The 27,855-nt window shown below is 39.2% G+C and overlaps 1 protein-coding gene across 1 annotated transcript; it reads right to left on the bottom strand.

Annotated features, from left to right (window-relative positions):
- Positions 1–22: 22 nt before the first annotated feature.
- Positions 23–27,855, bottom strand: LOC133878387 (la-related protein 1A). The gene is made up of 14 exons (XM_062316939.1): positions 27,167–27,855; positions 23,350–23,908; positions 22,976–23,132; positions 22,111–22,201; positions 21,850–21,921; positions 19,643–20,184; positions 15,697–15,766; positions 4,612–4,716; positions 4,185–4,525; positions 3,814–3,957; positions 3,653–3,716; positions 2,974–3,119; positions 2,631–2,735; positions 23–535 (listed from the first exon to the last, which is right to left on the bottom strand). Exons 1-14 carry the CDS (start codon positions 27,392–27,394, stop codon positions 394–396), a joined length of 2,766 nt encoding a protein of 921 aa, XP_062172923.1. The 5' UTR covers positions 27,395–27,855; the 3' UTR covers positions 23–393.

The following is a 27,855-nucleotide window of genomic DNA, read 5'->3' as shown; positions in this document are numbered from 1 at the left end:
TAATATTGAAGCTACTCAAAACTTAAAAACTAAATTCTTCAATCTCTTATTCTTCAAATTTTCACAAGGTCTAAACTATTTTTTTTTTATTTTTTTTTTGGGTTCGTTTTGCAGTTTTATGTACAAAAAGCACAGGCACAGGCACCTCTCCAAGCTTGCAGACAACCCCAAAAATGCAGGCATACCCGGGAGCCAGAAAAACCTTAAAACAAAAGAAAACTCTGCAGACAGCAGCCCTAGTCCAACTAACATACAATACACGGAACCCATCTTACGTCCAGCCCAAAAATAGACCGCCAACTCCAACTTCCTTGTGAAGTGAGAATTCTCCTCCCGAGTAGGGATGTCAACATTTTAATGCAGCTAATATATAAGCATTTGTGCAAGGGCTGACTAATGACGGTCTTCTTTCACGGCATTCGTCTTCTCTTTAGCGCGAAAGTCCTCCAAGCTACAGTATTCTTCCCTGAGTAACCAATCCAACTCTGGATGTTTCTTTAAGTGCTCTTTTGCCCCGCGGTAATGGTGGAATGCCCTGCCACAAACATGAACAAACACTCAAAAATTTGAATACAACAACAGCTTCTTCTGAGTAGAGGCCAGAAGCAACTACGTGCACGTGCTAATATGTTTAATTATTACATTCTCATTTATTGAACTGAAGAAAATATTACAAATCTGTGATTTCCGGCAGTACCTGTCTCTGCTTCTGTGTTCAGCATACTAACTAAATGCTGGTGATACTGAACACTAAATGTACCTATATGAAAACCCATCTAATCGCAGGAAGCTTCCTTCTCAAAACTGAAGTGTACATAAACAATGAAGCTTGACTTCAACTACATCATACTTCCCAAAATATTTGTTATTTTAAACATATTCGCTTATGCCCTAGTGCAAGTTCTTCCAGCCAGGGTCTGTTGAAGAATTTGTGAAATGCACCAAATTTAATTTGACCCTCATCCATCCTCTAATTTAATTACTAGGTAACACATCCTCATACAGCAGATTAAAACCCTAAAAAAATGCCATGTAAATCCACATTTTTTAAGCTCATCTTGAAGCTTTAAATTTTCGTTTCCTTCAAAGGAACATATGTCAGCACAAAGACTGGTCTATTTCCTGGATTCCCAAGTAAACACCTCAGGATTTCATTTGTTCCCTTTCTAATTCCTCATCTCATGCTCCCTCCTGCTCTCTACCACATCATCTGCTATTAACCTAGTTGCATTTGTTAAGTATGAATACATGAAGAGTTTCGGGAAATGTTTGTACTAAAAGGAAATTTTCCTACCATGAATTGTGCTTCTGCTAACTTCGAATTTCCTAGCCTGCACAGCATCTAGTCCTTGTGCAATCATCAATCATTACTTGTGTTTATAGTGAATAGTTATTATTGCAGGAATCTAGAATTTCCTTTTGATCTTTTGTGGTCTATTATCTACATTGGCACCACACCTACAACGGAAAAACACCATTTGATTCTACACCACATTTTTTGCATCGCCATATTATGAAGGTTAACTTCTCTTCACGGTAGTCTTCAAAAGCAGCAAAGCCTCTTACATTCAATAACGTAAAGTTTTTAAAGAACCGGCTGACGCAATTACTACTTTTTGCTATCATTCCTATGTAGTGAATAGAACCAGAAAAGCCACAGCTATGGCAGGTCCTTTCTCCAACACTGCTAGCATAATTCAATCATTTAAGTCCCCCATTATTTTGCCAGCTTTTCTGTAAGATATATAGCTAAGTTCCTATTCAAAGAAACTAATTCACTCACCTATAAACACTTTTTGCAACGTTCCTAATTGATGATGGCTTGGCTGCCTAGGAAAAGTCAAAGACCTGACATCAACTTCAGCAGGTTCTTTTTCCCACACTTGCCAAAACTAAAGGATTTTTTCTCCTACAATGCTAGCGCAACAAACTCAATTGAGTGCCCATTACTTTCTCAGCTTTTTTCTCCAAGACACAGCTAAAACCCAATGAAGAGCCTTTCACTTCATCAACCTGATTCACATGACCTTGAAAATCCATTCGCCTTTGGGTTACCCATAGCATGATATGTCCAGGCTGACCTAGAGAATTACTAGCTTGCTTAGTCCCATTAAAAATTTCAACTATCTAAGTCTTAGGAATTGGATAATCATGAAGCTGTAACATAGCGTTGGCTTAAGCTTCCAATTTGAAAGATTGTTCAACGGATACAAAGATCAGTGAAATATTATACAAAAAAAAAATCATTAAAAATTTATTTACTTCAGGGTCAGATTTTATTTACATACAGAGTTTTATCTTCAGACATTTTACCCAAAGAACTTTCTTTCTATATATTATCACTGATATCATTATTATTTGATTATTATAAAAAAAATTCATTAAAAATTTATTTACTTCAGGGTCAGATTTTGTTTACATAGAGTTTTATCTTTATACATTTTACCCAAAGAACTTTCTTTCTATATATTATCACTGATATCATTATTATTTGATTCTCTTCACCATATGAAGCCAAAAAAAAAAAAAAAATCTTCATATTAAACAATCAAATAAGCATGCTCTGCTCAGAGTTTGGAGCATCCATACTAAATGCATCCAAATAAAGGAAACAAGTGCAAATTAGTTACCAATATTTTTCTAGGCCGTAAAGATTGCCTTTATTGTAGAAGTCAAGGGTGAGCTGTTCAAAGTCCTTATACAGGTCCTCTCTGAACTCCTTCTCCAGACCATAGCTGAAATAAGAAAGAATTATTGAAAAAAATATATATGTAAGGATGAATGATAACAAACAAGTATTAGTATCTTAGTAGGTTGGGCAAAAGTGATTCCTGGAAGGAAAGGTTATGCGCCAAACCAAACCTGGAAACTTTGAAGGTGGTTTCTAACATTTGAAGATTCGGCTTCTGATAATTCAAGAGAATGCAAATTTAGAACATGCTTATTAACAAGAAGAAACATAGATTATTGTACCTATAGAACCTGAAAAGGCACTCTATTCCATAGTTATAATTGGCAACTGCATCTTCCAGTGCAAGTTTCCGAAACTCATTATACATAGAAGGGGAAAACATGTCTCTAAGAAAAAATGACCAAAACCTGTACAGTGTATTCATTTCCTGCATGTAAAGAAAAAAGTGCATATATATTAAGAATAAACAAAGTTATCAATTTAAAAACTTAATAAACAAATAATGAAAGATTGGATGTGAACAACTAATCAAGCATAAGGACTAGTATGCGCACATAAACCGACATCAAGTAAATAGAAAAGCTAATAAAAGAAAAGATCACCAAAGTGGAAGGAAAGAGGAAAGAATGGATCACTATATTCTAAAAACTCTAAATTTTCTCAATTATTATCCGCATCGCAAATCATTACCTATATTTTTGTGTTTCAAAGAGACGAACAACTGCATAAAAATGGGCATTATCTTCTTTTTCTTTTTTTGCTTTTTTTGGGACAGGCCTAAAGGGGGATTAAAATAAAAAAGAAGAAGATGAAGAAGAAGAAGAAGAAGAAGAAGTTATTATTGCAATGAATTTTAAGACAAGGCCTTTAAAATATAGACAAAATTAAGAAATGTCTATTTATATATTCACTCATTAATGTAATATCTTAGTTTTAAGAAGCTCAAGAGATGAAGCCAACCTCACTGCAACCAATTCCCAACTTCTTTCTCTCACTCAGGCTCCGTTTATGGAACTTCAGGTACCTAACAAGAAGAGCAGCCATATGAGAGACCTTTTCTAATAAAAGCTCACACACGTGCACACACAAATATAAAAATTCATACAATCACCATCTCTTACTTCTGCTGTTTAAAACCATTTTCTTCTAAAAGCTGATGACTTGGATGCTGAAATGATGGAAATGATTTTGGCATAGAACCCACTGGTGGACTACTGCCAGATAGAATCCCATGTGGTGAACTGCTCAACTTAGAAGGCCTAGGGCTGTAAAATGGAGATTCAGATTTGTATTAGCTTGGTGAGAACCAACAGAACTAGTTGAACAACTTAGACATCAAGTAATTAGCAGAGCAACATCTTGCTTTTGAAACCAATAACTATTTTGGAGCTCTCAAAATCAAGAAAAGTAATACTAAAATATAGCCATAAAGGACTTAAGCTAACCAAATCCATCATAAGATAAACAAAGGCAACAGTCACTCTGAACTGACCCATGATGTTCAGGAGGTGTAGAACCAAAGAAAAATCCAACTGAATTACTTGGTGGACTTTCAGATATGATTCCCATAGAGTTACGGCAAGTTCCAAGGCTTCTGAAGCTGCTGGAGAAAAATCGTTGTTTATGGGATGACTGCTGCTTGGGAAAGCCTTTATTCTGCTTCCTTCGTGAATTAGCATTTCCAGACTCTTCAAGGACAGTGCTTCCAACAAAATTATCACCACTCTTTGAATTGGAGACTCCTGAAGCACTGCTTGAAGAATTTGAGTTTCCATCTCTATTCTCAAAATTATAATTATTTTTTCTACGATTAGATCGCTTAGTTTTCAGTTCCTGTCAAATAATGAACATGTTTAAACAGTTTAGTCACGGAGATTAAGAAAACTCAGCTAGTGATGAAGAATAACAGGCACCTAAACCTGCTCATAGAAGTAAAGGCCATCATTTATTGCAGAAGCATGCTCATTGGAAATGGATATGGATTCTTTACCACCGCCTTTATTCTCTTGACCTATCCTGCTATTCTGCAGAGCAGATAAAGGATCCCAAGTCAATTAAATGCCAATAATGAAAGGTCCAATAGTACAAATCCTCATCACACATATACAAACACGAGCAAAGGTGACCGTAGACACACTTGCACAGAGACGCACAGAAGAGAGAAAAAGAGAGGCAATAGCACCTTAATACACAAAAACAAAATAAGAAAAGTTGAGAAAAGAGTAAATAGAAATCGCAACCTGTTACAATTCAGAGCAGATAGAAAAATTACATGACAAAGCTCTTTCCCCTGATTATTTAAAGGAGAAAATAATGCCTTATGACATGTGGTAAAGGACAGACCAACTTCTGAGATCCTTGAAAAGACAAAGAATCCTAAAGATTAGCAGTAAAGAAGCTGCTAGTAATTTCAAGCCATTCAAATAGGAAACAGGGGAATGAAAGAGTTGTTGCTGCTACATCTAACCGAAAGCAGAGGATGTTCAAAGTAAATCTTGCAACAGGCAACACAGCAGTATCTAGTTTCTTTTTTTATCTTCATATGTATATACAACTCACCCCAGACAAGATTGAACCCAGACCTCACCCTCCATCCATTTGTTTATGGACAAAGGAGATCATCTCACCCAGACTACGCCAGTGACAAGTCTGCGCTGGATTCTATCACCTCTGGACCTCCCAATTTGGTTGTTTGTGGGGATAATAGCAGGTCAGGGGCGAGGTAGTGTGTGTTCCGGCAAGATGGCACATGAGGTATGACGAATGACACCCTTTGTTTGATTAGAGATGATTTGAAGGCCAAGGCTGCTTCTGTTGGGGTAGAAAAGGCCATGCTTCTAACATGGACTTTTTGGTATTCGTCCCTGCTCCCCTTAATTCAGAGTGTGCTTTGGTTGCTAAAGGAGGGAAGTGGGTTCCCCTGCCAGGCTTCTCTCCTATCTCTAGTCTTTGCAATTCGGAGGTAGTGAGGGGCAGTGTTTACAACTACAATGGGAAAACTGTGTCAGTCGGTTGGTTTGATTAATTGGTGGAACCTACCTTGGTGCGTTGGGGGAGACTTTAATGTCACTCGGTTTCCTAGTGAAAGATGGGTGATGCCCGCCTTTGCCCCGCTATGACAGAGTTCTTAGACTTTATTTTTGACCAGGGCCTTATAGATATTCCACTTGTAAGAGGAATTCAACGCGGTCAAATAATTGGGAGCAGCCCTATTGGTCTGCGCTGGACTCTATCACCTCTGGACCTCCCGATTTGGTTGTTTGTGGGGATAATAGCAGGTCAGAGGCGAGGTAGTGCGTGTTCCGGCAAGATGGCACAAGCAAAGGTATGACGAATGACACTCTTCGTTTGATTAGAGATGATTTGAAGGCCAAGGCTGCTTCTGTTGGGGTAGAAAAGGCCCCTGCTTCTAACATTGACTTTTTGGGATTCGTCCCTGCTCCCCTTAATTCAGAGTGCGCTTTGGTTGCTAAAGGAGGGAAGTGGGTTCCCCTGCCAGGCTTCTCTCCTACCTCTAGTCTTTGCAATTCGGAGGTGGTGAGGGGCAGTGTTTACAACTACAAGGGGAAAACTGTGTCAGTCGGTTGGTTTGATTAATTGGTGGAACCTACCTTGGTGCGTTGGGGGAGACTTTAATGTCACTCGGTTTCCTAGTGAAAGAATGGGTGATACCCGTCTTTGCCCAGCTATGACAGAGTTCTTAGACTTTATTTTTGACCAGGGCCTTATGGATATTCCCCTTGTAGGAGGAAATTTAATGCAGTCAAATAATCAGGAGCAGCCCTATTGGTCTAGGCTGGACTCTATCACCTCTAGACCTCCCGATTTGTTTGGGTTGTTTGTGGGGATAATAGCAGGTCAGGGGCGAGGTAGTGCGTGTTCCGGCAAGATGGCACAAGCAAAGGTATGACAAATGACACTCTTTGTTTGATTAGAGATGATTTGAAGGCCAAGGCTGCTTCTGTTGGGGTAGAAAAGGCCCCTGCTTCTAACATTGACTTTTTGGGATTCGTCCCTGCTCCCCTTAATTCAGAGTGCGCTTTGGTTGCTAAAGGAGGGAAGTGGGCTCCCCTGCCAGGCTTCTCTCCTACCTCTACTCTTTGCAATTCGGAGGTGGTGAGGGGCAGTGTTTACAACTACAAGGGGAAAACTGTGTCAGTCGGTTGGTTTGATTAATTGGTGGAACCTACCTTGGTGCGTTGGGGGAGACTTTAATGTCACTCGGTTTCCTAGTGAAAGATTGGGTGATGCCCGCCTTTGCCCCGCTATGACAGAGTTCTTAGACTTTATTTTTGACCAGGGCCTTATGGATATTCCTCTTGTAGGAGGAAAATTTAACGCAGTCAAATAATCGGGAGCAGCCCTATTGGTCTGTGCTGGGACTCTATCACCTCTGGACCTCCCGATTTGGTTGTTTGTGGGGATAATAGCAGGTCAGGGGCGAGGTAGTGCGTGTTCCGGCAAGATGGCACAAGCAAAGGTATGACAAATGACACTCTTTGTTTGATTAGAGATGATTTGAAGGCCAAGGCTGCTTCTGTTGGGGTAGAAAAGGCCCCTGCTTCTAACATGGACTTTTTGGGATTCGTCCCTGCTCCCCTTAATTCAGATTGCGCTTTGGTTGCTAAAGGAGGGAAGTGGGTTCCCCTACCAGGCTTCTCTCCTACCTCTAGTCTTTGCAATTCGGAGGTGGTGAGGGGCAGTGTTCACAACTACAAGGGGAAAACTGTCAGTAGGTTGGTTTGATTAATTGGTGGAACCTACCTTGGTGCGTTGGGGGAGACTTTAATGTCACTCGGTTTCCTAGTGAAAGATTGGGCGATGCCCGCCTTTGCCCCGCTATGACAGACTTCTTAGACTTTATTTTTTACCAGGGCCCTATGGATATTCCTCTTGTAGGAGGAAATTTAACCTAGTCAAATAATCGGGAGCAGCCCTATTGGTCTAGAATTGACAGGTTTGTGATTTCTATGGATTGGCTAGTTTCCTGACATGTTCTAGAAGAGGTTGCCTAGACTTTGCTCTGACCACTTTCCTATTCTTTTTGATGGTGGAGGCATTCAGGGTGGCAGACAATATTCAAAGTTCAAAAATATGTGATTAAAGGCCGAAGGGATTTGTGGACAGAGTGCATCTATGGTGGACACCTTATCATTCTCAAGGCTCCCCAAGCTTCTCCTTGGCTAGCAAACTTAAAGCATTAAGAGCTGATTTAAGATCCTAGCACGAGCAAGTGTTTAGTAATGTGGAGAACCAAATAAAACATCTCTTGGATGAATTACATGTTCTGGATGGTTTGGAAGAAGAAAGAGCTTTATGTGAGGAAGAAGAATTGAGGAAAGAAAAAATCAATGGTGATTTGGAGAGGGCTACTACACTAGAGGAAGTAAGTTGGAGGCAAAAATCAAGGGCGCTTTGGTTGAGAGGGGACAAATGTACGAAGTTTTTTCATCAAGTGGCTAATTCGAATAGGAGAAATAACTCCATTGAGTCGATATTGGTTAATGGTGCAATTACTTCGAATCAATCTATGATTAGGGACCACATTGTACATTTTATATTGTTTTCAGAACAATCTAGTTGGCAGCCCAAGCTGGATGGCCTCGCTTTTGATTCCATTGATGAGGAGTTATCCATTTGGTTAGAGCGTTCGTTAGAGGAAAGTGAGGTTCTAGAGCTGGTGAAGTGTATGAACAAGGATAAAGCGCCAGGCCAAGATAGTTTTACTATGGCTTTCTTCCAAACTTGTTGGGATGTGATTAAAGATGCTATAAGGGTGTTTCACGAGTTCCATGCTAGTAGCAAGTTTGAAAAAAGCTTCAATGCTCTCATTCCAAAGGAACCCGGAGCTGTTGCCGTCAAAGATATTCGACCAATTAGCCTTGTGACAGGAGTCTACAAGATAATTGCCAAAATCATATCCACTAGATTGAAAAGGGTTGTAGAGAAGATCATTTCAAAGTGCTAGTATGCTATTGTCGAAGGTAGGAAAATCTAGATTCTATCCTTATAGAAAATGAATGCTTGGATAGTAGGATTAGATCTGGTGAGCCAGGAGTTCTTTGCAAATTGGATATTGAGAAGGCCTACTGTAACGACCCAAAAAAAAGCACTAGCTACATCTGCGCTATCACCCCAAAATAATAATTAATTTGGAGCTTTTCTATAAACTCTCGAGAGCCTTCTTAGAGAGAGAGCCCCTTCGTGGTGTTTGGTTGCCGGGGGGGGGGGGGGGGGGGGAGGCTTCACGCCTCCCCCTCCCGGTGGTTGGTCTCCCCCTAGCCTTTTTCAAGGCTAGGATGGTTGTTTTTATTCCCTTCCTGGATTGCTTCCAAGGGGGTTTAGCTTTCACTCCCAGCCCTTAAGGCTATGGAGGTTTTGTTCCTCCCGGTTTGATCCGGTGGAGGCTATGGTTCTTCTAGCTTCAAGCTATGGAGCTTTTGTGTTTTTTTTTCCTTGTTTTTCTCTTTTTTTTTTCTTTTTCAGCAGGAATTTCAGGCTACTGGTTTTGTGGGTTTTTGGTTGCTCGTGGAGTGTCTCCGGCGAGGCGTTTCTGGCTGTGCTTTAACAGTGTGATTTTTTATTTGGTGCTAGATCTATGCGTTTTGGCACGGATTTATGCGACACGCGCCTCCCTGTGGTGGTCACGCGCCTCCTTCGGTCCGGTAGTCTCAAGCCATGGCCGTGCGTTTCTCCCCTGTTTAGTACGTGGCCAGCACGCGCCGGGGAGCTTCCTCCCTAGTCCTGCGTGTGAGGGTCACGTACCACTTTTCCAGTCTCAGGTGGAGATGATTTGGACTGCGAAAGGTTGTCTGCTACAAGGAGGGATCCCAGTGTAGGCGCGTGCTCTACACACGCCGACTCCGGCGACGGCTTTCCCGGAACTGGTGGCTGTGGATTTTTCTGCTTTGTATATTCCTATATGTCTACTGTGGATCACAGTGTGTCTACTTGTAATGCACAAATGTTTCATGGGCTTATTTGGTTTTTGTGGTAGACTAGACCAGCCCTCTTATCTTGTTTAATATGGGCTTAACTATAAAGAGTGGCTTTAATTGGTGTCCTTGTAATATTTGTGTATTGTATTTAGGCAACTGCTTCAAGTCAGACTTGTTTTCTGACTTAAGGTTTAGGGGGGTCTTGTACTTCTATCCTTGTATTCACCTTTGGGCGCTTTCAGCAATATATGGTAGCACATGCTATCTTGTTCAAAAAAAAATTCTCTTATAAAGCCCAGTTTCAACTAGTAACTAAGCAACGTGGGACTTAACACTCATAAACATCTCTTATAAACCACATGCTCACTATGTGGGCCAATATGGGAATGGAGTGTTATGTAAAGACCCAGGAAAAAGTATTGGCCACATCTACACTACCACCCTAAAAGGACTAGTCAATTTTGCGCTTTCCTAGAATCCCTTATAAAGCAGAATTTCATCTAGTAACTAGGTAATGTGGGACTCAGCACTCATGAACTATCTTTATAAACCACCCACTCTATGTGGGCTACTCTCCATCTTCCCCATATGAGATCGGGGTGTTACACCTACGATCATGTTGGAGTTCTTATTATACTTGTTGAGGAGATGTGACTTTGGCGAGAAATGGCGGAATTGGATAACACATTGCATTTCTTCAATGCGCTTTTTTGTTTTGGTGAATGGCACCTCTCTAGCACATTGACGTCAAATCATTCTATAACACCCTTGTAACTCATGATAGCACCCTCTTCCCTTGGAAGAGTATCTGGTGGAATAAGGTCCCCTTGAGAACATCGTTTTCTTTTTTATAAGTAATATGTTTTATAAAACGTCCCCTCTATGTACACTGGAAGTATATACAGGAACAAACAAAACTGCCCACAAAAAGCTACCCACAAGAAGAAACCCAAAAAGACCCAAATAAACCCTCAACCCTAAGACCCTCAAACCCGAAGTATACACAGGAACAAACAAAACAGCCCACAATAAACTGCCCACAAGAAGAAGCCCAAATAGAGCCAAACATCGTTTTTTGATTGGACAACCACCCTAGGGAAGATTCTTATCATAAATAACCTTAGGAAACAGTATGTTATTGTGGTTGACTAGTGTTGTATGTGTAAGAGGAGTGGAGTGGAAAGGCTGTGGATCATCTTCTTCATTGTGAAATCGTCAATGCCATGAGTGCTATTTTCAGTCGGGTTGGGATAGCTCGGGTTATGCCTAAGAGAGTAGTAAAGAAAACATGTTGGAGATGGTTGGGAGGCAGTCCTCAGAGTGCATTTGTTTGGAAAATGGTGTCATCCTACCTTTTGTGGTGTCTTTAAAGGGAAATAAATGATAAAAGTTTTGAAGACAGTGAGAGAATGGTGGCGAAACTTAAGTCTTTCTTTTTCAAAACTCTTAAATCATTGGATAGCTACTCTAGATTTTAATATGCTTAGTTTTCATGATTTTCTTGACTTGTTTTCTCTTTCTAACTAGATGTATATTTCATTTGTACTTGAGTTGCGCCTTTGCGCTTTTAATTTTTTTTTTTGATAAGTAAGAAGAGAATTTTATTAGAAAAACGCAAAGCGCAATCAAGTATACAGGGGGTATACAAGAGAGACAATTAAGAAGAAGAAGAAGAAGAAAGCAATACAAGGAAATCGTTATAACTAATCTCTAGAGGTGCTAAATACGCAGCCGTCCAGGAGTACAAAGAATGAAGAAAAAAGGAAATGAGCTCCTCTATGGTTCTTTCTTTGTCCTCAAACTGTCTATCGTTGCGTTCTGTCCACAAGCACCACATAAGACAACAAGGAGCCATCTTCCACACGACCGCACTACTGGACCGTCCCCCCGACCACCAACATGCAAATAAGTCTATCACCCGGGAAGGCATCACCCAATACAGACCGAACCGGCTAAGGATGACGTACCAAAGAGCGCGTGCAACCTCGCAATGAAGGAGAAGATGATCCACAGTCTCCCCGGTCATTTTACACATGCAGCATCTATCAATCACAATGACACGCTTCTTTCTGAGATTGTCCAAGGTGAGGATTTTCCCTAACGCTGCCGTCCAAGCGAAGAAGGCCACTTTCAATGGGGCCTTGGTCCGCCAAATACTTTTCCAGGGGAAAAAAGAAGCTTCTTTGCAGGCAAGAGCCTTATAGAATGATCTAACATCAAAAGACCCTTTGCGAGAGAGGGTCCACCAAAGCCGGTCCCCCCCATCTTGAGCCACCTTGGATGAATACAGTAAGGAGAAAAAGGAAGCCATAACGTCCACCTCCCAATCGTGAACATCACGGAAAAATCTAACATCCCACTGATAGGAACCACTTACCACTACCAAATGGTCTTCTACCAAAGAATCCTTGACACAAGCTATATCATATAGAACTGGAAAGGCTTCCTTGAGGGACTTCTCTCCACACCAAACATCATCCCAAAAACGAATCCTCGACCCATTGCCCAAGATAAGTCTGGTATATCTACAAAACAAGCTCCACCCCTTCCTAATGTTCTTCCAACTCCCCACACCGTGAGACCCAAGGGGATCTAAGGAACACCAACCAGCCCTAGTAGAGCCATACTTCGCATCCACCACGGATTTCCACAGAGCTTCTCTCTCATAAGCATAACGCCACAACCACTTCCCTAACAGCGCCTTGTTGAAAATTCTCAAGTTTCGTATGCCCAAACCACCTTCAGAAATAGGATGACAAACCTTGGACCAACTGACCAAGTGGTATTTGAATTCGTCGCCTATGCCACCCCACAAAAAGTTACGATGCAGCTTCTCAATGCGACTAGCAACACTGGAGGGAATAGAGAGAGAAAATATGTAGGAAGGTTGGAGAGAGTACTCTTTATAAGGGTAACCCTACCCCCCTTCGACAAATACAACCGCTTCCAGCTAGCCAACTGCCTCTCAATCTTCCCTACAACTTCATCCCAACAAGACTTAGCCTTGAAAGGAGCTCCCAACGGAAGACCAAGATACTTTATAGGAAGAGAGGACACTCCACAGCCCAATATGTTAGCCAGACCGTCCATATTATCCACCTCACCCACAGGAACCATAACAGATTTGGCCAGATTAATCCTCAATCCTGACACAGCTTCAAAAGAAATAAGAAGCATACGAAGATAATGAAGATGATCAGAATTAGCCCCACAAAAGACTAAAGTATCGTTTGCGAACAATAGGTGAGAAATGTTAATAGCTTCGCTGTTGCCATAACCCACAGAGAACCCTGAAAGGTAGCCCTTTTGAACAGTAGCGAAGAAGAACTTACTAAGAGCCTCCATCACAATGACGAACAATAGTGGTGACAGTGGGTCACCCTGTCTAAGGCCACGAGAGCTACTGAAAAAACCGGTTGGGGAGCCATTCACCAGCACAGAGAATCGCACCGTAGAAATACAGTGCGCTATCCAGGAGCACCATCTCTCCCCAAAGCCACATCTTCTCAACATATACAGTAAGAAATCCCAATTAACGTGGTCGTAGGCCTTCTCAACATCCAACTTACAAAGTAACCCTGGTTCGCCGGATTTGATTCGACTATCCAAGCACTCATTGGCAATAAGAACTGAATCAAGAATTTGCCTACCTTTCACAAAAGCATTTTGAGGGGATGATATAATCTTCTCCACCACCTTTTTAAGTCTATTTGCAAGGACTTTTGCAATGATCTTGTACACACCACTAACAAGACTGATAGGACGAAAGTCCTTTAGATCCACAGCCCCAGACTTCTTCGGAATTAAGGCAATAAAAGTGGCGTTAACACTTTTGACAAACTTGCTTTGAGAGTGAAAATCCCAGGAAACCCTCATAAGATCTGTCTTGATCACATCCCAGCAGTCTTGGAAAAACGCAAGAGAAAACCCATATGGACCAGGTGCCTTGTCTCGATTCATGCTTTTCACCACCTCTAAGACCTCCATCTCCTCGAAAGGAAGTACTAAAGATGAGGCCTCAGCTGCATCCAAGGTGTCGAAAGCAATATTATCCATTCTAGGTCTCCATGGGAAAGGTTCTGTAAAGAGAGACTCATAGAATTGAGCCACATGTTCTCTGATAACCTGCTGGTCGGAAGAAACAGAGCCATTGATGGAGAGCGACTCTATGGAATTAGACCTCCTGTTCGAGTTAGCAATTCGGTGAAAGAATTTAGTGCATCTATCACCCTCTTTCAGCCACAGAACCCTTGACTTCTGTCTCCAACTAATCTCTTCCTGCAAGATAGAGTTCTCCAGGTCTCTTATGACCGCACATTTCCTCTCCTTTTCTTCAGAAGATAGACCTTGTTGTTCCTCCAACCTATCAAGAGTACATAACTCTTCCATGTGCGATTTTTTGCGAAACTCCACATTGCCAAACTCCTGTTCATTCCATCTTTTGAGATCAACCTTTAAGGCCTTAAGCTTTTGAGTAAAGATGAAGCTAGGAGAACCCTGGAAGCGATAAGACTCCCACCAAAGCCGAACCCTATCCACAAACCCTTCAGCCTTCAACCACATATTCTCAAACTTGAACGGTCTGGAACCCCATTGAATGCCACCACAATCCAGGAGGATAGGGAAATGATCAGAACACAATCTAGGAAGCCTTTTCTGAATAGACCCTGGAAACTTGACCTCCCAATCTGGAGAGACAAGAAATCTGTCAATGCGAGACCAGGAGGGGTTCTCCTGATTATTGGACCACGTGAATGTCCCTCCAGCGAGAGGAAAGTCCATGAGGCCCTGCTCGAAAATAAAGTCTGAGAACTCCATCATAGCAGCGTTAAGGCGGCCTTCCCTAGACCTTTCAGCAGGAAAACGAATGACATTGAAATCGCCCCCAATACACCAAGGCATCTCCCACCAAGAAGCAAGGCCAGCCAGCTCGTCCCAGAGCAATCTTCTAAAAGAGTCAAGGTTAGGACCGTATACCCCCGCGAAGGCCCTTTGCGCTTTTAATGATATTCTGTTTACTTATCAAAAAGAATTAATTTACTAATTAAGCTCAATGGAGGGCGTTCAATGAGATTTCTATGAACATTAAGGTGATTTCTTGTTATTTAAGTAAGATTTGATATTTGCATGCCTTGGCATTGAAGGCTTCTTCTTTCTTCTTCTTTAATCCTCTCCAAGACTACACCAACCATTCCCCTCTTTTCTTTACCTTCTCACAAAGCCTTAATTTCAAAACTCTTAAATCTTTCAAACCAAAACCATATCCAGACAGCCCCAAAACCATTAGAATATCTGCTGCCCAGAATTTCTTGCAATGATTATCTCAATTTCCAGCGAACTCTAAACTATCAAAACAATTTAGTTTTTTCTCATTTATTTTATTCTCTTTTAAGAATCTAAATCATTTCTTTCATTTTATGAATCTAAAAAAAAAAAAAAATCACTGAAAAGAAAGGAGTATCGATCACAATTTCATGAATACATACAATAGAATAAAAATTGGCATACTTTTGTATTAATGCTTGAGTTGGACTCTCATGTAGATTCATTGTACATTAAAATAGGAATTTGCAACAAGCAGAACAGATACAAATGGAAAAGAATTGATAAATTACACACACTTTATGTAACTAGAGTGCAATATAATGTAACTTGTAAGCTGTGTTCTGGAGGAGAGGGAAGGGGAGCTGTTGTCTATCATTATGGTAGAATCAGTCAAGGGCCTAAGAGGTAGTAGTTTAACCTTTGGCAACTCAAATCTTTTCAAAACCCAATCAACCTACAAAGCTTTGCTTCCACCATCACAAACATATGCTCACCAATCCTAACCCTAGCCCACTAATTCTGAATCCCTTCATTCCCTACAATTTTTTTATGGTTAACGGGGATTGTGAACGCTATATAGATTAAAATTAAGTTTAAATGTAATTCTTCTGGAATAATTATGAAAGTAGAGGAAAATCAAAAGAGGACAAAACAATAATCCGCTCTTTAAGAACAACAATGAAGTACCTGACTTTCACTAGGATATCACCAAGACAATAATCTATTACTCAACGGTCATACCTGGGTGACAATTACAAGTCTCTGAACATCCTGATCATTGACAACCATCTCATCATCTTCTTCATCAATCCTTTGGTCAATAAAGTCATTAAGATATACAGTATACAGTTAGCAACCACATACTTAGTACAGCACATTAACAAGAGTACAGTACGCAGTCATCAAAGTGCATTCAGTAATTACATGATTGAGAAAAAGAAAATACAATTGGAAGAAAACAAGAACAGAATTAGGCAATAAATTTATTCTCAGAATGCATATACCCATACCAAATTACATGAATCATATGATGCAAGGAAACGCTTAAACACCACTTTGAGAAGGCAAACATTTCTGATTAAAAATATACATTACAAAACATTCTTCTGCGGATACTATAAAATAGGTAGACTAAGAAAATATTGTAAGAACTAAGAGACCATAAAAGCTAAAACAAGCCATATTAATCATACGTGGATACCAAACACGAATTGTTGAAAAAATATCAAGGAAAAAAATTTTGACTTCCAGGAAATGTTGTTTTGCCAATGAACAACATAGAAATAATCGAAATGATAGAGAAAGAAACATGACCAGAGCATAGATTCCACCACAATGGTACCTAGCCAGGTTTAGTAAGAGGCAAAACTAGTACCATGTAACATAGATCTGCACAGAGAAGACTGACTACAAACCCAATTGGCAAACAAATCATACAGTGCTTCCAGTGTATAGCAGGGTTGAAGTTAAAAATTAAACAAATATCAAGCACGGATATGACAACACAGCATTATGAAGTTTGCAGCATTGCTTACAGCAACTCCTTTTGAGGGGGAGGGGTGGGGAGATTGAAACAATAACATACATGTATAAATAGTTTTACATTTTGTTCTTGTCCTAAAGTACAAACCAGCATACTTTTTCTCTTGATATAACATGAGAGTTTGATTAAAACTTTTGCAAATACAGCTCCACAAGCACATAGCTCAAAACATTGACATTTTTAAGTATGAGTAATGATTTATCACCACCTAAACATACAACTTTTTACCACCTTGCTTATGTGGCAAGGTGGTCCCCTACTACTTTTTGAGTTTTTTTTATTTTTTAAAAATAAATTAAGGTGAGGGACCACCTTGCCATATAGGCAAGGTGGTGAAAAGTTGTATGTTTAGGTGGTGTTGAATCATTTCTCTTTAAGTATATAACATTCAAGATATTAATCTAAGTCAATAAAATAATATTAAACCAGTTCGATCATGTAATCTTGCTGAATAAACCAACATAATCTTCTCTTGATGGTGTACTACTGACATCATCTTTGCCAAATATCTCCACAAGAACATGGCAACATTTCAGAATCACTTGAAAGTGTGCCACATGCAAATTGCCAGGCAAAATAAAAATGTAAGTCAAATTTGAAAATATACTAACACATAAATGGCCCATTAAACACTGACAGTGGATGTGATTTTCACTGTTCCTCTCCCACCCTCCTTCCCTGTCTCCTATGTTTCCTAAACCCCTCTTCCTTTATTCAACAATTTCAGTATCAGACCTTGACATGATGTTCAAGACATAAGATATGATAAAAGTTTTATGGGCATTGACTTCTATGTCAAGAACTGTTTCTTATAACAGGCAAGTTCTCACGATTACCTACATCACCAGATTCAAAGAAGGCATCATTTTGGTGAAAATTCAAATTTCCAGTTAACCACTCCCTCCTGAGACAATGCAATAAACCTTGGTGCTTCCATTGTTTGACTTACTTTTCCCAATTTTAGAAGGAACAACAAGAAAAACCCAGTCAGCCAACAACAGTAACAGACTACATTCTTCCTTGGGAGACAACAAGAAGCTGTATTTTAGTTAATGAGTTCTCATTTTTAGCTATACCACCGGAGCCCAAGTGGGCAATACTTGCAATGAATCCCCAAAGTCAAAATTAACCTTTTCCTTCCCTGAACCATGTAAATTAACCTCGTAGCATCCACTTGTTTAATTTTACCCTGTGTCCAAAACAAGCAATATTCAGATTAAGTATCAAGTCGGTTGTATAGTCAATTGTCCATTGTCAACAGAAAGTCCCCCCCCCCCCCCCAAAAAAAAAAACCCTCTTTTCTTTATTTGGGAAGTCTTCTTTCTCTATTTGGCAAATATTATGATACCTGCAGTTCTAAACTTTGTCTTAGCCTTACCACTAAGAATTAAGTCGGAGATAAAAGAGAGTCAATTGTAGATAGCATTCATGATAAGTAGATGTCAGGAAAAAAGTTCCTACTGTTGTCTATATTACCATCCAGGAGAACAAAACTTTTCCACGTGAATTTTCCTAAAGTTTAACAACGAATAGATGCACTCCAAACCAATGAAGAACACAAATGGGAAGCATTTGGATTTGCATATCAAAACAGGACTGAAATTGTGTTGAGTCCTCATATCCAAATGCCCAAAGTGGTCCCAAATGTAAATTAACTGAGACATCTAAATGCATGCAGGGATAAATTCATGGAAAAATAACTCCAAAAGAAGTCATCAACAAATGAACAGCACAATACATAAAATAAAGTTTCTGACACTTCCCCCCACATAAGTAATTAAATCATCCGCAGAAAATCATTGGTCCAAAAAGCCTAGTAACAGGAGAAAAAAAAAATGGGGAAAAAACATGGGTATTTTGGAATTTCACCCCTCTGTTAGGATTTAACAGAAAATCCTAACGGAGGGGTGATATTGCAAAATTTTGCAAAGTTTAATACACTAAATTAAGAATTTTTTAACTTTCGGGGAGATTACAAAAGCGATGAAAATTCAGGAGGATTAAGTGAATTTTCCCTTAAAAAAAAAAAAAACAAACAAACAAACAAAAGAGTCTAATTGTATTAACAATCTGAATCTATCAAATTATTTAAATAAGGGGAAACTTTACTTACCCCCTAATGTTTCAGAACTTTTACAATCAAAACTTTAAAGTTTAAAAAGTTGCAATGTTGGGTTTGCATGTTTAAAAAGTTTGCAATATCACCCCTACTGTTAGGGTTTAGGGTCAAATTAGATAGTAAATAGGTTAAATATCCCTTATACCCCTGTCAGACTAATAAAAATACAAAACTACGATTAATTAAAAATTATAAATAAAAAATAATTTAAAAAAAAAAAAAACTCCATGGTCGTGGGTCACCTGAATGTGTTCTATTTTTTAAAAAAATAAATAAATAAATAACAGGGGTATTTGAAGAATTTTTTGGACATCCTTCATTAGGATTTAACAAAAAATCCTAACAAAAGGGTGACATTGCAAAATTTTTAAACATGAAAACCCGACATTGCAACTTTTTAAACTTTGAGGGTATGATTGCAAAAGTGCCAGAACATCATAAGAGTAAGTGAAGTTTCCTTTTTAAATAACTATTCCTAACTAAAAACACAGAAAATAACAGAACTAATTATAGCTTTTGAACCAAAGCCCTATGTCAACTCCATATGCAATGAAACCTCAGTCCACAATAGACATGATCGTTCCATTAAGATTTCACAGAACCCAGCAAAAAGTTACCATAATATAACTTCCATCAAGAACTATTTTCTTTCAGTCAAACATACCACATAACAAAAGAACTAAAATTCATACTCACTTCATTTTTTTTAAATTACTACAATCATCTGTATCGTTAATGTGGCAGCAAAATTGAGGAATACCCACATGGCTTTGCATGCTTTCAATTAAATAGATGTAATCCATAGTATCAAAAGGCAGAAAAACATAAACCCCAAACTGTCTAGAAAAGTTCTCACAATAAAATTTTGAAGTAACAAAGTGACACTACAGATGATTTTAATATGAACAAAAGATAATTTGTCACGGAAAAATATGAATATAGAATAAAGATCATCAAGCAAACACAAAAGCCCTTCAGTACCTTCTAGCTGAAGAAGATCAAGCAAAAACAAAAGAATGTAATACCTTCTAGGAAAAAAGAGATCATCCTTCTTTATTGTTTTCTTTTCAAGCTCTATCTCTTCATCCAGCATAAATGTGTTTGCAAAATCATTAGACAGGTCATCAACATTCTGTTCAGCCATATCTGATGACACTCCCCTGCTTTCAGTCCGTTGATCATCAAATTTCAAACGCTCAATTCCTTGCGAGTGATCTGGACATAGAGAACCAGAACTGGTGCCAAGATCTGGGCACTTGAGATTTTCACAGCCTAACGCTTGTGCTCCACCACCGTTGTCGTCTTCTATGTTACTAATATGTAGTACTACTGGAGTATCTCCGTTTGACCATGAGTGCTCCACCAAACTTCCATCATGAGATGGAAATTCAACATTTTTTTTGGAGATGTTACCTACATTATTCTCATTGGCATCACCATTCGCAAAGGAATCAATTGCCCTCTCTACAGGTTGGCCCTGCGGAGTCTGAGCTTGGGATGATAATGAATTCTCTTCAGAAGATGAAATCCACTTCAACCAATCATCACGTTTCCTTATCTTGTCACCCTATAGAAATGGCACCAACGATAAGCCAAGGCCACTGGAGCAAAGCAGCAAATCACTAGAAGAAACCTGCTTACTTGTCAAAATACAACTTTTGGAGTCCTTGAACACTTTGTTCATATGAATTAGCTCCAAAAGTGTGAAGTTGATACCCCAAAATTTTTTAAACAGCACCATACACTATCCCATCGTGTGGAGGTGGGACCAATTCATATCATTGACTCATCTAAACTAATGCCCCGGTTCAATGCTTGTTAATACTTACAGGTTATCCCCTAAAACAGTTTTCCCAATTGAATGACCATCCACCACTATTTGATACTCATAAAATTTAACCAAAGCAAGGAGAATGGATGGGCAACATAACATGCACTTTTTGAAAAATTCCGTACAACAATATTTTGAAAGGAATATGACCTTATCCAAATCAGAAAGTAATTTTTCCTATCTTTGAAGAGTTAGCAGAATCTACCCTACTAGGTTTTATTTAATAAACTACTATCACTATGCTAGCATTTGTAAATACCCCTTTTTTAACTTCAAAACAATTTGTGATCCTTCCCCATGCATTCCCTCAAGACATGATAAAAAAATTAGTATAAATCAGAATTGGAACATGAAACTCAAATCAAATGGTGTTAGCTTCTAAGACTCCCAATGGCTTATGCATTTTTATATGCAAAATAGCTAACCAAAACCTACTTTATCTATTTTAATTAATGGATTTTAAAAGGCACCACACATCCGATTATCTATTCTTAATGATCATATTTTTTTGATTGGCCTTTTTGTCAAATGTTTTTTTTTTTTTTTTGCATATGGACATTTTTCTAACTGTCATATTTTACAATAGCCGTTTCGTTAAAACGGTCATTTTTCTAACGCAATAATTTTTCAACAGTCATTTTTCTAATTGTCTTTAAAGTTCACTACTGTTCTGCACCCTGCTATAGAAAGAATTGCAATCCTTGAACTGTTTATACTGTAGTGACCAAGTTCGATTTATCATCAATGAAATTGGAAAAAGCTGTAAATGCCAATACGATTTTTTTTTTTTTTTTGTGAAGTAAAAAATAACAACTAAATAATTATAATCACAAGCAACCATGAAGGAAAAAAAAAAGAAGATGCATTTGTGAATAATGTACCTCCACATGTAAAGGTACACTATTCATAAATCCAAGACAAATCTATTTTGCATTTTTAATAGATAAGGGGATGGAATGGCTTTTTTTATGATTTTGCTTAGCTATTTTAGCTAAAAGTGAGAAATACATAATCCATTAGGAATGCTCTTAAGATTGAAATTCAACAGTAATTTCAAATTTAGATGAAAGGATAAAATTAGCAAAAAAAAAAATCTAAATCTTAGGAAGGTTTAGCCCTTAAAAAAATATTCTTTCAAGCCGGCTTCAGAGACTAAGAGTGGAAGATCTTGTAAAAATCAGTGTGGGCATACTCTTGACTAACCAAAAAACTTACATTTAAAGTTTTTTTTTTAAAAAAAAAAAAAAAATTCCATTAAATCTGTTACTAAAAATCAAATTCTTAAGTTTTAACACACACCCCCCACCCCCCCCCCCCCCCCCCCCCCCCCAAAAAAAAACCAATCCTTCCAGCATACATGCAGAAAAAAATATTTCAGAGCAAAAAGAGAGAAAATCTAACCTGAACTTCTACAGTACTAGAAGTCAGCAGTGCATCAAGGATAAATGGTATATGCGTGCTCATCTTTTTAACCTGCTTAATATATAAAACAAAAGTGAGTTTTGCCATCATTTCATGTGACATAGGGAATGTGTCTTTAGCAGATCTAACATGCTAACTTTGCACTGTGGTAATTGGGAATAAACTGGCACAGACCTGCATCCGCAGTAAAGCACCTGCCGATATATAACATTCTAGATAATTAGTACACAGGAAACATACCCTTTTAAAGTCGGCAACAATTGATATTGGAACCCATCCTTGGTCATCCATCAGGGAGATTAGGTAATGGTCATTCTGCAGATTTTCATCACTGTAAAAAGAAAAAGTTATATAGGCAACAGACAAAAAACCCAATACATAACTCCATACCATAAAAACAGACCCACTATTTTCTTTAGAAACTAAATTTACAAAGAAATCCTTGGGGATATTTTGGCTGTCCATTGAACTACTGTTACATTTAAAGCATCCAAAAGTACAAATTGAGATATATATAAAAAGGGGCTATCCAAGAAATGGCAATGGTCATTACAAAAATGTGAAAAAAAAAAAATTAGGTTGTCAGCTAACAAAATTTCCAGAAAAGAATAGTTATAGCTGAACCCAATTAATTGATGATTATCCATAATCAACCCCAATTTAATAGGTATTATGTTTAGTTGAATTGAGTTAATAAAATTTCCAGATCAGATTCTACAGCATCAAGTTTGGTGATGACTCTTATACCACTATTGATCCCATTTTAAGCAGAAGATCTATACATTCATCAGAAATCTAGAGACACCAAAAGCCATTCAATTTCCACAGGATGTCCAGTTACAGCCTATATTAATCAGGATTGTGCATCGGTGAGGATAAGAGGCTTCAAGGTTAACAAGATGTAAAACACTTAATTTCCCCCTTTTCTTTTTCTTTATACCTCATCTTCACCCAAGAAGGAATGAAATCAACAAACAAAACAGATTATCATAACACAGACACTGTTATAACCGAACTTCTATGATGGGTAAGGGATGAATTCTCACTGCCAACACAAAGTAGAAATACAAATGAAGAAGCAATCCTCTCTTTCTGAAGGACTTACCTGAAATAATAGTCGATTTGTTTTACTATGTTAGCCCTCAAAGCTAGTGTGTCTGGAGGCACCACAGCAGCCCCTGGATTACTAGGATATATAAAGCGCGGAGGATGAGGTCCCCTAATAGAGACTGGAGGTACAACAGGAACATAGCATACAGGTCCTGTATATAACACACAAATTATTTTGGACAGCCTTCTTTTTTTGGGGGGGGGAGGGGGGATTATTAGAGATAAAAAAATGGTTTAAGCACAGTACAAAAACCAATGCAACAGCATCACGTAAGAGGAAAAGGATGCCCCACTAAGACAAAGTAGGTAGTATATGATAAAATTTACTTTTATAAATAAAAGCTCCTTGCAATGGGATCAAAGAATTACCTGGGAAACCTGGACCAACCATGAACCCTGGAGCTGGACCAAAGAATGGGAGCCCTCTAAAAGCCCTTGGTCCAACACCCTGTTGCACTGGAATGTTGTCTCTGGGATTAAATGCTCGTTGATGATGCCAGGCATAATTGAAATGGCCACCAGGTTCTTGCATATTTGGTCTTCTATTATTAGAAAAATTGACAACATAAGCATTAGGATCCGCTCGTGGTGGAGGCTGAACATTTCTGCTAGCCTCAATACCATGACCCGGTGGAACAAGAGCTTGAGGGGGTGTCTCACATCCAGACTTTACCAAATGAGTTTCAACGCTTGGGAAAGGTCCTGGACAAGGCGGATAAGCATACCCAGGAACTGCAATGTGAGGTGGAGGAACCATGGCATGAAAAATGGGCGGGATTGATGGTTGATGGAAAGGTAGGGGTACAGGGAAAGGTTGAGCACCATTTGAATTGCGCTTAGAGCCTGATTTTTGATGGCGCAATGATGAGTGTTTATGTGAAGGATTAGGATTTCCAGACCCATGTGATTTTTGCTGCCCAACTGATCCCTGGATGTATCCAAACAAAGCTACAGTAGCATATAACATTTAAGTTTTCATGCAAGTATAAAGAACAAAAAAAATTAAAAGCAAATAAGACACACAAAAATTAATTCAGGCTATTTCTGTCTCCATTTATTTTAAATATCAGACCAATCAAGGACCAACCAAAACAGAGCAGGAAATTTTAATACCATCACAACATACTTTTGATATGTTGTCTAGTGATTGCTCATAAGATCACACAACAGCCATTCCCAATAAATAACTTAAATCCCATAACAACAACAATGACGACAACAAATCTAAAGTCAAAGGCCATATAATTTCTCTCGTCTTTAAGGGTTCAATAACTATCAAAAATGACTAGAGATAGGAGAGAGGAAGGTGGTGGATGAGAGTTAAAGTGAAGAGTGGTTGAATATTATGTGGCCTGTCTGATAGAAAATTCAGAAACTCTTTTCTTCTCCGACCAGAAAAAGAAAATGAGAAATAGTTTCTTGGGCCATCTACAGTAATACTTTCAGGTATATTCTTGGTTTGGGGGAGTAATGGAATTGGATTCCCACCCTCTCTAGTAGCCCCCATTGTTGCCTTATTCTTTGTTGAGAATATCAGAGCAATTAAGGTGATATGGTTGGGCTATTATCCTCTGCATTATTCCATTTTTTTTGCTCATATGTCTATGTTGATAAGTGGCTTGGTTCGTCAATGGTTCAAGTTTAAATCATATATTATTGGATTAAGGACCCAAGGCTCCCTATGTCAAGGACCTCAAGCCTAGTTAGGCGATGAATTTAAATATCACTTGGTTAGCTGGGATAAGGTCTGCTCTCTGATCTCTGAGGGAGGCTTGGGGATTAGAAATTTGAGGGCGTTCAATCGCGCCCTGCTAGGCAAATGGCTTTGGTTTTTTGGGTCTAAGAGAGATGCGTGGTGGAGAATCATGATGGATTCTAAATACAGCAGCCTATAGGGTGGGTGGTGCTCTCTCAAGCTGACATGTGCCTTTGAGGTGGGGGAGTGGAAGAACGTCAGAAAAGGTTGGGATTCTTTCTCCATATTCACTAGATTTGCTGTGGGGGATGGTTCCTAGATCAGTTTTTGGCATAATTTGTGGTGTGGGAACACGGCTCTTAAAGTAGCTTTTCCAGCATTATTTGGTATTGCCCGTGTAAAGGACGCCTTTGATGCAAATAATTTGGAGGTCTTGGGCGTTTCCAACCAGTGGAACGTGAGCTTCATTAGAGAGGCTCACGATTGGGAGGTGGATGACTTTGTTTCTTTCTTACAGGTGTTGCACTCAGTCAAAGTGAGCAGAGGCAGCGAAGACAAGTTGTGGTGGGTCTCCTCCAAAAAAGTTTTGTTCAAGGTCAAGTCCTCCTTTTACTCCCTAGCTTGCACTGGGAGTAGTCGCTTTCCCTGGAGAAGCGTTTGGCGCACTCAAGCTCCCTCAAGGGCTGTCTTTTTTGTGTGGTCTGCTGCTCTTGGCAAGATCCTTACCCTAGACAACCTTAGGAAGCGGCATGTTATCGTGATAAACAAGTGTTATATGTGTAAGAAAATTGGGGAGTACGTGGATCATTTTCTTCTCCACTGCGATGTGGTTTCTACTTTGTGGAGTTCTCTCTTCAGTCGTTTCAGGATGTCTTGGGTTATGCCCAAACAAGTTGTCGACTTGCTTGCTGGTTGGAGTTCCTCTGGAAGGCTAAGAAGCGTTGCGGTTTGGAAAATGACGTCTATTTGCCTCTTTTGGTGCTTATGGAGGGAAAAAAACAATAGAAGCTTTAAAAATTTGGAAAGTACCTTGGAAGAGATTCTATCCTCGTTCTACCTTACTTTGTACTTTTAGACTACGGCTTATGTCCACCCTTTGCCTTTTACTTTCGCTGATTTTCTCGCTCGCTTTTCTCTTTCTAATTAGGTGTTTTCTTGTATACTCCCAGTGTACTAAAGGGCGCCTTATGTTTTTTTAATAAGATTAGTTTCTTACTTATCAAAATAAAAAAAAAAAGAGCAAATTGGTGTTGCATGTGAAAATGCAATTGTGGGTATATCATCCTTTGCTCCACTATTTTGTGTCCAGAGCTATGTCCTTTTGTTGTCAATGTATCTTGGGTCCAACATGTGATGCCTAAGAAGGTTGTTGATTTGTACTTCTGTTGGAAAGGTTTGCTTGTATGAGATAAAAGTAGATTTATTTGGAATGCAGATCCTCTTTGAAATATGAGGACAATTTAGAGAGAGAGGAACAATGGCACAATGATTGAGCCGCCTATTATTTTGGCACTACGTCCATTTCTTCTTTTATAGATTTCATAGCTTTTTTTAACTCCCATATTGTAACTTTTTGTACTTCCTCATGTCTCTCCTCTTTCTTATAAAATCTCTTACTCCGCCTCCCATTCTGAGTGTCTAGCTTTCATTTTTAGGACATCCCAAAATGAGGATGCATTTCCAAGAAGCCAAACATTTTGCACCTGCCCATATTACCCTTCAATAATTTAAAAAAGCAAAACCAATCAGGGCAGCCATTAGAAGTCATGAAATTTGGGCATTTTGGCAAAAGTAACATCCATTTTTCTCTGAGTAATACTATTCTTCACACCCATTTTACACTGATGAAGCCACTTAAAACACGCCGCATCGGCTTGAGTGAAATGGATCTAGCGTTACTCTTTATCTTCATTAAACTCCGTACCATTTCAAGCCAAGACACTTGAAATGGTAAAGGGGGAGTATTACTTGTCAAAAAGAGAAGAAGAAGAAGAAGAACTTGGTGTCTTAAATGGCAACATAGCTGCTGGTTTGATCGACTAAACCTACCTAGAGGGGTAATCCCAACTCCGTTTACAAATATTGCCCACTCTTCACTTAGATTATAAAGATTAAAAAAATAATAATAAATAAATAAACTTAGTATTATGTTTACCAAGACTGAAAATCCAAACACCCCAGATTAAAAAAATATATATTCATCCAAAAACTAAAACCTAAATACGCCAGTGACTTGTATTTATCTAAGATGGCATAATCTGGTCCACCGTACGGATGATATTAACTGTTAGATGTTCCACTACTCCAAGAGCTTGAACTTTAGAGACCAGTGATAATTTGATTCAAAAGGAAAATCCAGAAACAATTCCATTCTCTGTATACACGGCCCCTTCTTAAAGCACATTTTTGGTAATAAAAAAAATGATAAATGAATAAGCTAACAAGCCAAAAATAAGAATTAAGAGATATAAAGAAGAGAATCCGGCAAACCTGCAGAACTGGAGGAGCAGGAGAAGCAATCGGCGGCTTAGTGGGGGCGGCATCATCGGGAATCTTGGGTCGCTGCGCATCAGAAAGAGCAGGCCAACACTCCTCCACGCCAATCATTACGGGAGCATCTGCATCGACAGCCACCGGAGTCTTCCAAGGCGACTTGGGCCCACCCACTTCCTTGTTACCGTGATCGTCCCCAGCACCCTCATTATCCGCCATCACCATCCCTCCCCCGATCCCACAGGTCAATAGAATCCCCAATTTCCCCTTCAAAACTTCACTCACTCACTCACTCACTCACTCTCTCTCTCTCTCTCCGGCAGAACAAGCAGGCACAGTTGCTGCCACTGCGATTATCCTAGACTGATAAGAAATGGGGTCGAACTATATGCTAATGGAGCTGAAATATCTGATGCAAGGGGAGTGAATTTGGGCCCAGAATCTTGAGCTAGCCACAAAGGAGGGTTTTGAAATGGAATCTTTGATTTCTCGCTTGCTTTTTAGAGGGAGAGTATACTGGTTGAGATATTAGGGTTTTTCGGGCAGTGTCTAGGCTAGGTGAGAGAGAGAGAGAGAGAGAGAGAGAGAGGGGGACAAGAGAGAGTTGACAGTTGCAGAAGCCAACAAAGTGCGAAACTGTTGAAAAGGCGGAGAAGGAGGTTTGGAACCTTTTTATACGATGGCTG

Source organism: Alnus glutinosa, chromosome 9 (assembly GCF_958979055.1).
Source record: "Alnus glutinosa chromosome 9, dhAlnGlut1.1, whole genome shotgun sequence".
Classification (NCBI taxonomy): domain Eukaryota; kingdom Viridiplantae; phylum Streptophyta; class Magnoliopsida; order Fagales; family Betulaceae; genus Alnus; species Alnus glutinosa.
The sequence above is the reverse complement of the archived record's forward strand: the minus strand, read 5'-3'. Positions and strand labels throughout refer to the sequence as shown.

Bases quoted from the DNA above. Each gene is read 5' to 3' on its own strand.
- LOC133878387 (XM_062316939.1), bottom strand. From the start codon at position 27,394: ATGGTGATGGCGGATAATGAGGGTGCTGGGGACGATCACGGTAACAAG. The intron at 4,717-15,696 runs GTATGACCGTTG...TCTGCTCTGCAG, and splicing joins GACTTGTAATTGTCACCCAG to AATAGCAGGATAGGTCAAGA. The intron at 4,526-4,611 runs GTTTAGGTGCCT...ATTATTTGACAG, and splicing joins GCCTTTACTTCTATGAGCAG to GAACTGAAAACTAAGCGATC.